Genomic DNA, 12,604 nt, shown 5'->3' on the forward strand with positions numbered 1-12,604 from the left:
TCCCCCTAGTCTTAATCCTGAGAGAAACGGCTATGTTTACATTTCAGGGTTAATCCAGCCTCTAGTAGCTGTCTCCGTGATTCTCAGAGTGAGTTCAGATGCCCATTTGCTCCAACCTGAAGGAGTTTTAACCCCTTCAGCCCAGCGGAATGGGGGAACCTAATAACCCTATAGTGCCAGGAATACGGGTTTGTTTTCCTGGCACTTTAGTGCTCCTTTAATTTTAGGGGACGTGGGTGGGGGAGTAGCCAGGTGACTTACTAATAACAAATTGTCCAGCAACAATAGAATTTAAAACAAGAACTTTATTGTAGTTTACAGACACATTGTGGTGAGTATTATTGCAGTAGAGTTGTGCTATACACTCAAAAATACACTGTGGACCTCATAGAAAAAGAGGGACATTAGAACAGAATAGAGGTACAAATGGATTTATGTCCCTTCTATATAGGGCCAATTGGGAGGTGTTGTGCTTTAAATTCAGCAGACAGCAAGGTTTTCTCTCAGGGATGAAGACAAGGAATGGACACAGCAGAAACACAAGCTCGTATTTCTGCTGTGTCCATTCCTTGACCTTCATCCCTGAGAGAAAACCTTGCTGTCTGCTGAATTTAAACCACAACAGGAGCTATGGCTTAGAAGAGAGTGCCTTTAAAAAAAAAAAAAAAAAAAAAAAATGGAGCTGTACATAACACTGTTAGTATACGTTATTGTATTTACAATGCTTTTCAACTGTTTAATTTCCATTAAGTTTCCGAAGCATGTTTCTAAAGTGTATAAATAAAGCTAATTTAGTGAAGAAAAAAAAATACTATCCCTACGTTTACATATGACACCACTTCCTATAGCCTCGCCACTTCCTATGCCTTTGCCAGCCACAAGATGGCGGCTCCCTGGCGTTTTGTGGTTCCAGCTGCCTGTGTTTGGGCTCATGGCTACCGCTCGTTTTCATCGTCCAGTTTACCGACCTCAGCGGCCATCCGGCGCACATTTTTACAGTATTTCCAAGAGTTACACGGCCACAAGTTTGTCCCGTCCTCCTCAGTGAGGCCCCGAGGTGACCCCACGCTGTTATTCGTCAACGCCGGCATGAACCAGGTGAGCGTGTCACGTGACATGGCGCAAGCGCTTCCGTATTGGCGCTTTTAAATGACGCGGTTTTTTTTATTCGTTTCCCTGGCAACAGGTATGCTAGGACCGTGCCGTGGAAATCCTAATGCTAGTTGTTTATCACAGCTGATTATAATAATAAGTGTGATGGAAAGGAAACAACTCGGGTCTGCACGTTAATAACGCTCCGTGGAATATTTGGAAGTTATCACAATGTGTCAAAGCAATAAAACATTTACAGTAACGTGTTTGTGTGTATAATTGGAAAGCTCCCACGTTTGTCACTTCGCCCTGAGAAGTGACAGTCCCTCCATAATGCATGGTGTATAACAAGAAACAAAAACACAGATATTTGTTGTTTTTGTTTTATATATATTAAAAAAAAAATGGTTATTTTTTTTTATAGTGTGATAGTTATTTTGCAGATATTTAGATAAGTAAACACTATGAGTGCCGTGTGCACGTCTACTAAACAGCGCCTGATTGGTTACTTGCATGGCTCAAGATTTACCTATCAGAGCACTCTTATTAGTTCACTTTAACCAAACTCTGAGTCAAATTGCAGGGCGTGGGAAGGCTTTATAACCCTTTCCCCGCCCTGCGGAGCTCAGTCTGCGCGGTGCCCTCACTGGGTGAAGATGGATCGTTTAGTTTAGTGGCCGCCAGTTGCGGTGCACTAGTGGGCACTGGAGTCGGGGTGGAATCTTTACTTGGTTTTAGTAAATTTGTCTGAAAAACCAATTTAGGTCTTTAAGCCTTTTAGTAGATAACTCCCTAATACCATTGGAATTAGGGAGCTATTTACTAAGGGGCTGCAAGATGCAGCCGTGGCACAAATAGGATCGATATTTAATTAATTTGAATTAAATTCCGATTCAAACAAAAAGTACAGAATTGCGTCCTAACACGAATGGACAAACTGTTCTCATTCTGTTAGAGCGAAACTCAATAGTTTCGCTGGCGTTCGAACGGTGAATGAAGCAACAGGAGGAAAGGTGAGTATTGTGGGAAATTGCTTTGACCACAGGGAATGGCGCGGACGTAGCTTCTTCTCTGGGTCAAAGCTGGTCAAGCATAGGAAAAATACTTTGTCTTATGTTTTAACGAAAACTAGATCAGTTAGGAAGAAAAGAAGAACAGATCCTGAGAGAGGAAGAGAAGAGGAAGTGATTGGGGGAAAGGTAAATTTGGCATGACAAAGCCTTTTTAAGTGATCTGATGTGGTCATCGTGCTAGGAGTCTATATTTGCAGAATTTCACTGGGAAATGCTGCACATAAGGAATTAAAGTAACTCAACCTCTGGCAGCATCATAAGCCAGCCCAAAACAAGAGTTCCCGTCTGGCTAATGTTAAATTTGGGCGTAATGGGCGTCAGCACCCTTGGCACACTTAGCATATGACCAATGGCGTTTTGTGCAGTGATGGGAAGTAGGGATTGACCGATTATCGGTCTGGCCGATATTATCGGCCGATATAAGGTATTTTCGGCAATATCGGTATCGGCCTATAGAGATACCGATATTGCCGATAATACATACCAGGACCGCCGATCCCATTACAAGCCCGGCGGTCCTGGGGAGCCCAGCAAGCACTTACTGACCTTTCCAGCAGCTCCCTGTGTAAATATTGCGAGTCCCGCAGCTGTCAGAGCGTTGCCACGGGTCACCATGGCAACGCTCCGCGCGGCACGAAGTCTGCGAGATTTACACAGGGAGCTGAAGCTGGCTGCTGGAAAGGTAAGTAAGCGCTTGCTGGGCCCCCACTGTACTTTCCATGCCACCGGACCACCAGGGAATACTATATCCCACCTTCCTGGTAAGAAGCAGGGAGGGGGGACTAAAAAATAAATTAAACATTTAAATATTAAAATTAAAAAATGCCCCCCCCCCTTTTTACACAAATTATATCCCTACACAAACACACACACACACTCTGCATTATATACACACACACACACACACTCTGCATTCATTATATATATATATATATATATATATATATATATATATATATACATATACACAGGGAGTGCAGAATTATTAGGCAAGTTGTGTTTTTGAGGATTCATTTTATTATTGAACAACAACCATGTTCTCAATGAACCCAAAAAACTCATTAATATCAAAGCTGAATATTTTTGGAAGTAGTTTTTAGTTTGTTTTTAGTTTTAGCTATTTTAGGGGGATATCTGTGTGTGCAGGTGACTATTACTGTGCATAATTATTAGGCAACTTAACAAAAAACAAATATATACCCATTTCAATTATTTATTTTTTTACCAGTGAAACCAATATAACATCTCAACATTCACAAATATACATTTCTGACATTCAAAAACATAACAAAAACAAATCAGTGACCAATATAGCCACCTTTCTTTGCAAGGACACTCAAAAGCCTGCCATCCATGGATTCTGTCAGTGTTTTGATCTGTTCACCATCAACATTGCATGCAGCAGCAACCACAGCCTCCCAGACACTGTTCAGAGAGGTGTACTGTTTTCCCTCCTTGTAAATCTCACATTTGATGATGGACCACAGGTTCTCAATGGGGTTCAGATCAGGTGAACAGGGGGCCATGTAATTAGATTTTCTTCTTTTATACCCTTTCTTGCCAGCCACGCTGTGGAGTACTTGGACGCATGTGATGGAGCATTGTCCTGCATGAAAATCATGTTTTTCTTGAAGGATGCAGACTTCTCCCTGTACCACTGCTTGAAGAAGGTGTCTTCCAGAAACTGGCAGTAGGACTGTGAATTGAGCTTGACTCCATCCTCAACCCGAAAAGGCCCCACAAGCTCATCTTTGATGATACCAGCCCAAACCAGTACTCCACCTCCACCTTGCTGGCGTCTGAGTCGGACTGGAGCTCTGCCCTTTACCAATCCATCCATCTGGCCCATCAAGACTCACTCTCATTTCATCAGTCCATAAAACCTTAGAAAAATCAGTCTTGAGATATTTCTTGGCCCAGTCTTGACGTTTCAGCTTGTGTGTCTTGTTCAGTGGTGGTCGTCTTTCAGCCTTTCTTACCTTGGCCATGTCTCTGAGTATTGCACACCTTGTGCTTTTGGGTACTCCAGTGATGTTGCAGCTCTGAAATATGGCCAAACTGGTGGCAAGTGGCATCTTGGCAGCTGCACGCTTGACTTTTCTCAGTTCATGGGCAGTTATTTTGCGCCTTGGTTTCTCCACACGCTTCTTGCGACCCTGTTGACTATTTTGAATGAAACGCTTGATTGTTCGATGATCACGCTTCAGAAGCTTTGCAATTTTAAGAGTGCTGCATCCCTCTGCAAGATATCTCGCTATTTTTGACTTTTCTGAGCCTGTCAAGTCCTTCTTTTGACCCATTTTGCCAAAGGAAAGGAAGTTGCCTAATAATTATGCACACCTGATATAGGGTGTTGATGTAATTAGACCACACCCCTTCTCATTACAGAGATGCACATCACCTAATATGCTTAATTGGTAGTAGGCTTTCGAGCCTATACAGCTTGGAGTAAGACAACATGCATAAAGAGGATGATGTGGTCAAAATACTCATTTGCCTAATAATTCTGTACTCCCTGTATATCATCCCACACCATCCTTCAACCACACTCAGCTATTGTCCTGAAGGAATAAAAGGAGTGGGATAGAGGTATGTTAATTCTCGGGGGCAAGAAGAGCAGGGCATGAACCCTGGTAAGTAATATTAAAGAGAAGAGAAGAGGAGAGGCTCTTTGCCCAGGTTGATAAATGATATGGTAATTAATACATAGCTTTTAAAAATGTATTAATTAAGAAGGCATACATATATATTGTATGGTCGCTAGGTAGAAAAGGACAGAAAAAAGTGACAAGATTGATCGATGTGTTAAACATAAGATACTAAGTAAACTATTTACAATATATACAAGAGAAATAAAATGTATACAAATACTGAAGTTTACTCCAGGATATGTGAGGGAGTAGTTGCAGGCAGACGAGAATGGCAACAATAATGGAGAATGAGGTCCTTTAAAAATATTAAGGCAACATGTAGCCAGTGTCAAAGAGATACATCTTTTGCTTGATTAGTGCTGCTATACGGTGCAAATTTGATTGGCTGGGACCATCTTCATTATGTGGCTATATATGTGTTGTATAGGAAGCATTTAAAGAAAAAAGGACATCAAGATAGCCAGGACACTTGCCATTCATGTACATGCATTCTGTTGTTAAAAAAAAGGACAAAGTTACTGTGTGTGTATATATAGATCTTCCAGTAATAAAACTCATAGGTAGCAAGTTGTTATTAAAATTCAAAGTAATATATGTAGACTTGTATCGCAGAGATGCACAACACTAAAATCGTAATGAACATTGTGTAGACGGGTATAACAAAAGTGTGCATTCCGTATATCGGAGCTCTATATCCATATAAAACAAAGTGCAGGGTGGGGGTGTGTATAAGTTTGTTAAACTTTACATTTTGGTGAACAACCAGGGAAAGAGTGTATCCCTGAGTATTTATTTATAAGACCAGATATGTATAAAAGATTGGTCATTGAACTCTTAAATTTATCAGTATCACTGTATTCTATTTTTAATTTTGATAAAATGTGAAGCTTAGGTAAAAACAAGGAAAGAGGGAGAAATGAAACCTTTGCTCAAAACAAACATAACAATTGCAGTTCAAATATGAATATTTGCCAAGCCCAGCCCTACTGTTTCACTGTTTTGCACCTTGCAGTGATAGTTGCATAATAACTTTTTTTGCATAACACCGCCTTTACAGTTTAAACCCATTTTCCTTGGCATGGTGGATCCTCGCAGTGAGATGGCACAGTATCGTAAAGTGGTAAACAGCCAAAAGTGTGTGAGGGCAGGCGGGAAGCACAATGATCTGGACGATGTTGGGAAAGATGTATATCATCATACTTTCTTCGAGATGCTCGGTAACTGGTCTTTTGGTGATTACTTTAAGGTATGGCTCTTGCTGTTGTTAATTGTTAGCAGTCAGCGTTTTTGCTAAACCAATAACAATTACAATAAACTGAAGACTTTGGGGATGTTCCTTAAAAGGGAAGTTATTTGGTTCTGTATGCCAAACATCAAATGACTGGATGGACAAACTTTGCTGAAAGTGGTGGGATTTTGACCGTGTTGACAATTCTCATATCATATACAGCCAGCACACACCACACACACACATCACATACAGCCAGCACATACCACACATTACATAAACAAACATTGCATATAGACAGCACACACCACATATATGTAAATCGTACAGACCAAGCACAGTGGTGCAGCACTCATTGCACAACACACACATGACATAAAATCAACACACACATTATGACAGTGGGATACACTCGGGGAGGTCATAGGGTTAGGCACTCAAGGGTAATTCATAAAGCTGAACAACTGATGCAAATATAGCCATGGTGTGGCTGTAGTGGAGTCACAGAATTTCCAGACAAACGATTTTGTATTTGTGAAAACTCCATGAGTTTATGTCAATGTCCAGGTCTCTTGCCAGAGATCCAAATCTTTGTAAACTATTGTATTTTGTGTCAGGACAAATAGATTGTCATGGCGGACAAGTACATTTTTTTTTTTTTTTTATTCCACACCTCTGCATTATTCACTGAATACATTTGTGTCAATTTGAAAATCATCTTTTGTGCTTTCAAATAATTTCAAATACTATAGAAATGTAGAATGGGACATTTGGGGAAAAAACAAAACTTGTCAGTGAATGTCATTTAGAAAGATACGCATTTGCAAAATTACCAAGTTACCATTCATTGCTTTTGCAACCAAACAATAATTGTAAATACTATTTGCCTCGTGGCAGCGCTAGCGGGCAACATGACCACTTCAAAGTTCTGATAGTAAAAAAAGGGTATTACAAGATACTAGTTTCATCTGTTATTTATATACCTTTCTTAAGGTTACCTATTGCCTTTTTCTTAGGAGAAAACATGTACCATGGCCTGGGCTCTCCTCACTGATGGATATCAGATTCCTGCAGAACGCCTCTACGTCACTTATTTTGGTGGAGATCCAGCGCTGGGACTGGCAGCTGATGAGGAGACTAAAGAAATTTGGCTCAGCCTGGGGTAAGTACAAAATAAATCATGTGATAAAAAATATCCTGATAGCTACAGGTTACTAGAATTACATACTTAATGTGTCATAGCACATTTAATGCATGCAGAAGAAGAAGGCACATGTTCTCCACCAGCAGTTTTATTGATGACACAAAAGCAATGTTTAATGAGAGCCTTTTTCAAGCCTGAGGCTCACAATGGTCCTTTATATATATATATTTCACTTCTGAGCTATTCAACCTCCAACTCAAGAATAATGTAGATCAGTATGGTTTTGCTCATTTTCATAAAGTTCAATTTAATTTATCGGTAATTTGGCAGTTAGTATATATAGCAAATTTCAGTTACATTAAAGAAGAACCATCTTTTCTCTGTAAACTACATCTTTAAATAAAACATTGAAAGTCAGCTATTAACAGGGTGGGTTTAATTTAAATCAAGTTGATTTAAATCAAGGTAGCAACACAGTTATCTTAAACAAGACTGATTATGTTTCTATGTTGCAAAGATTAATTGAAGATAGAGATACCTATGAATATTAAGCAGGGATCCCACGAAAAAATACTTAGTAGAACTCAAATATATTCTAGACGAAGCATTTTCACTATCTCTGATCTCTAAGGATGAATATAATTTTATGTTTATAAAAAAATCCTGTGACTGCCACCTTTTATTCACTTCCAAAAGTACATAAACAGCAACCTGTACTTAATGGTAGACTAATTGTCTCAGGCAGATCCAACTTGACTCAAAATGTGAGTGTATACGTGGATCAGATTATGAGGAAATCAGTTATCGAACTCCCTTCATATCAAAGATACCAAACACACATTAAATACTATATATGGAACAAAGTTGTCTGATAATGCCATCCTATGCAGTCTGGACATTGAGAGCTTATATAGCTCTATCCCACATGAGGTAGGCTTGCAACATCTAAAAGCCTTGCTAGACATACACCCAGCAGCATCTCCAAGACATAACCAATTTGTTCAGGATTTGATGCATTTTATCCTGACACACAATTATTTCATTTTCCAAGGCAAATACTACCACCAGGTGAGAGGGACAGCTATGGGACGGCTTGTGCCCCCTCATATGCCAACCTCCACCTGGGTTAGTGGGAAAAGACTACGGTGTTTGGCACAAACTTGGATAGGTACATCAGATATATCAGACTTCGGAAAAGATATATCGATGATATTCTAATAGTATGGACGGGTGCCATCGAAATTTTCAAAGAATTTGTTGCAGTACTCAACACCAATGACATTAATCTGAGACTGACCAGCAAAATAGGGGGGGGAGAAAATTAATTTTCTAGATATCACTATTATGATTATGGATGATGGTTACCTGATGACTACACTGTATCGCAAACCGACAGCGACCAATAATTTCCTAAACTGGGATAGCTATCATCCTCCAGCCCTCAAAAACGGTATACCAGTGGGACAATATTTGCGCCTTCGACGCAATTGTTTCACAATAGAGGATTTTAAACTGAAGGCTAAGACACTGAAAAACCAGTTTAGAAACAAGGACTATCCAAATAGATGCCTTAAGATGGCATATAAGCGCGCACTTCTAGCGGACCGCAAGGAACTTCTAGCAGAGGATATCCACAAAGAACCCTCACAGGAGACCATTAGATGCATAGGGAACTTTGATGCCGGCTGGCACTCAATAGTAAAGATTCTTGGAATACTCTTGCCCCTATTGCACCAAGATCCACACATACACAAAGTGATAACTCCTCATGCCTCAGTTACAGCAAGAAGAGGACGCAATATCAAAGACATTTTGGTCCCTAGTCATTTCAGAACCACCCCACATAAGCAAACATGGCTTAAATCTCCAGTGATGGGCACCTACCAGTGTGGCAGGTGTAAGGCCTGCAAATTCATACGTCGACCATCCAAGAAATTCTCAGATTCCACGAACACTTAAGAATTTAACGTTAGAACAGGTCATGTCAAACTAACTTGATTGCGTTCTACGAAGAAGTAAGTAGACGTATAGATCAGGGTGTTGCAGGCCTTTGATACAGTTCCACACAATAGATTAGTGTTCAAACTCAAGGAAATCAGTCTCGATGAAAATGCTTTTTCTTGGGTAGAACATTGGCTTAAAAACAGAGTACAAAGAGTTGTCATTAATGGTAAATTTTCAAGCTGGACAGAGGTGGCAAGTGGTGTCCCTCAGGGGTCTGTTCTGGGACCCCTTCTATTTAACATGTTTATATATGATCTTGAAGACAGCGTTGAAAGTCATGTTTCAGTGTTTGCAGATGACACCAAACTCTGTAAAGTAATACAATGTGAGCAAGATATTACCTTGCTGCAGAGGGATTTAGATAGACTGGGGGACTGGGCACTCAAATGGCAGATGAAATTTAATGTTGAAAAATGCAAAGTTATGCACTTAGGCGTAAAGAATACACAAGCAACGTATACCCTTAATGGAAGCGAATTGGGATAACAACACATGAAAAGGACTTGGGAATTGTTATAGACAACAAACTGTGCAACAATGTGCAATGTTCCAAGGAATGGAACATATCAGCTATGAAGAAAGGTTAACAAATTTAAACCTATTTAGTTTAGAAAAACATCGCCTGAGAGGTGGTGTAGCGGAGAGGTAGTATAATCCACAATATCTCCGCTGGTAGACAGGAACACAGGCAATAATCAGCATAGGCAGGTACAGCATACAATATTCCAGGTAGCGTAGTAAGAATCCTTCCCTCCCAAGAACTAGACGAAACATAGGCTGGGAGTCAACTGAGTTCTTTATTCACAGGTCACAGTATTTATGTGATTCCACATGCAAGGGGTTTCCCTACTGCCATTACAGGGGTTGTACAGTAGGGGACTACATGGGGAACTTAACAACCTGGACATTTCTCTCATAATACACTGCTGCACGAGAGGGACACTCCCACTAGAATATGCAGTTAAGTGGATTATCCCCTCGTGCAGCAGAACCACTATTCTATATAAAAATACATAACTTACATTTTATTCGGTAGATTTATACGAACGGACGTTCGGTAGATAGCTGGGGTCTGAGTGCACATTGCGTGAAAGTGCCGCTCCGATCCCAGCTTAAATAACCGAACGCCGCACGAAATACACATATTTTCTAAGTTACCTTCAAACTACCGAATGACTCTATAGAAACACATTACCGAAGGACCGGGGCTCCCGAACGGCTTGGAAGTCCAGCGGTATCCGTGCCGCCGAGTAGCCGATTTTAGTTCCAGGCGCTCGACGACCAAATACCGCTGGGCTAACAAAGGATCCAAGATGGCCAACCGCCACGTGGTCGGTAGCCGAATGACGGCCACCCCGAATCCTCTTAATTACCGATTGCAACAATGTTGCAATCCTTAATGGGAGCCACACGACCTCCTGTGTGTGGTCTTCATTCGGTAGTTTTTTCATTTCACGAATGGTGTTGAAATTCACCGTTCGTGAAACGATTGTAGGAATGCTGGCGGTTTTGTATGCCGGCAGCATACGAATGCTATCATTCCCCTGAACCATTTTACACAGAATACAAGCGCTTGGTTCTTAAAGGTGTATACACGTATGCAGAACAGTATATAGATACATAAAGGACAATGTACAGTGGCTGGATTTGCCACAGGTGGTTTTATCAGAGTCCATACAGATGTTCAAACAGCTACTAGATGCATACTTGCAAAAACAGAATATTCAAGGATATAATCTTTCAATGTAGGGTAATAACTGTTTGATCCAAGGATAAATCTGACTGCCATTCTGGGGTCAAGAAGGATTTTTTTTCCTAGCATGTTGCAAAATTGTGCTTCAAACTGGGTTTTTTGGCCTTCTTTTGGATCAACAGCAAAAAACAAATGTGAGGAAGGCTGTACTTGATGGACGCAAGTCTCTTTTCAGCTATGTAACTATGTAACATTCAATTTTTTTTATTTTTATTTTTTTAGAGTTGACATAAAATACAGATATATTCCTGGCAGAGTTTCTGACCCAATGCAATATTAGTACAATAGATATAAAATAGCAAATACAAATCTATTTCACATCGTTCGCGTTAAGTCCTCTCCTTGAGGTCGGGGATTAGTTACAGCTAATAAGATAGATAAAGATTAGATAGAGCAAGATGAAAAGAAGAGCGTGGGTGGGGGGTGGGGCGATATGATCGCGTTCTGGTTCTCGTTTACCCAGAAGTACAAGTCCCTAGCTATACGGGGGGGGGGGGAGGGAGGGGCTATTCGCTCATGGGTCCCAGATCTTCTGAAAAGTTTTCAAGGTTCCTCTAACTCTGGCTGGTAGGTCATCCATTAAGTGTACCTCCTTGATCCTTTTTATGACTATAGAGGGTGTGCTTTGTTTAAGCCAATCTGAAGCCACCTCTCGTCTAGTTGCTGAGGTAATTTTGTGTATGAGCTTTTGTTCATTCCTGGACCACCCGTCGATTGATCTACTTAGTAAATATAGCCATGGGTCTAGCGCGGGGGCTCTAGAAAATACTTGGGTTAATAGATCTTTAATCTGGTTCCAGAAGCTTTCTATCTGTGGGCATTCCCACCAGATGTGGATGTATGTTCCTTTCATTCCACACCCCCTCCAGCAAATGTCTGTTGGAATCTTGTTCATGTGATACAGTTTAACAGGTGTTAAGTAAGTCCACCCCGTTCCCTGGTTTCCGAGCAGAGGTGGACGTACAGCAGCATTATGAGGCCTCGAGGCATGGTTTCCTGTATACATATGCGTTCGTAGAACGTCAGTGTTTTTTGTGCCGCTGCTTGGATGTGCGGAAGTTTTGCAAAATCTTTAATATGTAAATATCTAAAGAAATCAGATGGTGTAAGGTGACCCCTTTGCCTCAATGTGTCAAATCACACGACCTCTGTGCCCTGATAAAGATGGCAAATGCGTTATAGACCTACTTGTTCTAGATTTCGGAAATCCCTAGCTGACATGCCTGGAGGGAAAGCCCTATTGCAGAGATATGGCATCAGGGGGGATGGGGCTGATGCCAGACTATATTTATGCATGGAGGAGTCCCAAATGTACAGGGAGTTGAGTATTGTTGGGCACGTGACCCTTATCAAGGGCCTATGGTCTTTAGGAACCCATATGAGAAATTGTGGAAGATCCGCTCCCACCATGAGGGACTCTAAATCTACCCACGTCCTTTCTCCCGGTGGTGAGTGCCACATTGCTACTTGCGTCAATTGTGCCGCAACGTAATAAAAATATAGGTTTGGTAACCCCAGTCCACCCCTCGTTTTTGGCCTGTATAAGAGGTGTCTCGATATCCTGTAACGTTTATTTTGCCATATAAAGTTCCCTATAGCTTGCTGCAGGGGTGAAAGGTGTGCCTTAGAGAGGTGTATAGGTAGTGTTTGGAATAGAAA

The 12,604-nt window shown here is 40.9% G+C and overlaps 1 protein-coding gene across 1 annotated transcript in view; it reads left to right on the top strand.

The window, feature by feature from the left end:
- Positions 1–836: 836 nt before the first annotated feature.
- LOC134587341 (alanine--tRNA ligase, mitochondrial-like) overlaps positions 837–12,604 on the top strand; it is a 64,058-nt gene continuing 52,290 nt past the window's right edge. The window contains exons 1-3 of the mRNA XM_063443641.1: positions 837–1,098; positions 5,874–6,062; positions 7,061–7,206. Of these exons, the coding sequence (XP_063299711.1) occupies positions 883–1,098; positions 5,874–6,062; positions 7,061–7,206 (551 nt within the window). The 5' untranslated portion in view covers positions 837–882. The remainder of the gene's footprint in view (positions 1,099–5,873; positions 6,063–7,060; positions 7,207–12,604) is intronic.

This window comes from Pelobates fuscus, chromosome 2 (genome assembly GCF_036172605.1).
Source record: "Pelobates fuscus isolate aPelFus1 chromosome 2, aPelFus1.pri, whole genome shotgun sequence".
NCBI classification, from domain to species: Eukaryota; Metazoa; Chordata; class Amphibia; order Anura; family Pelobatidae; genus Pelobates; species Pelobates fuscus.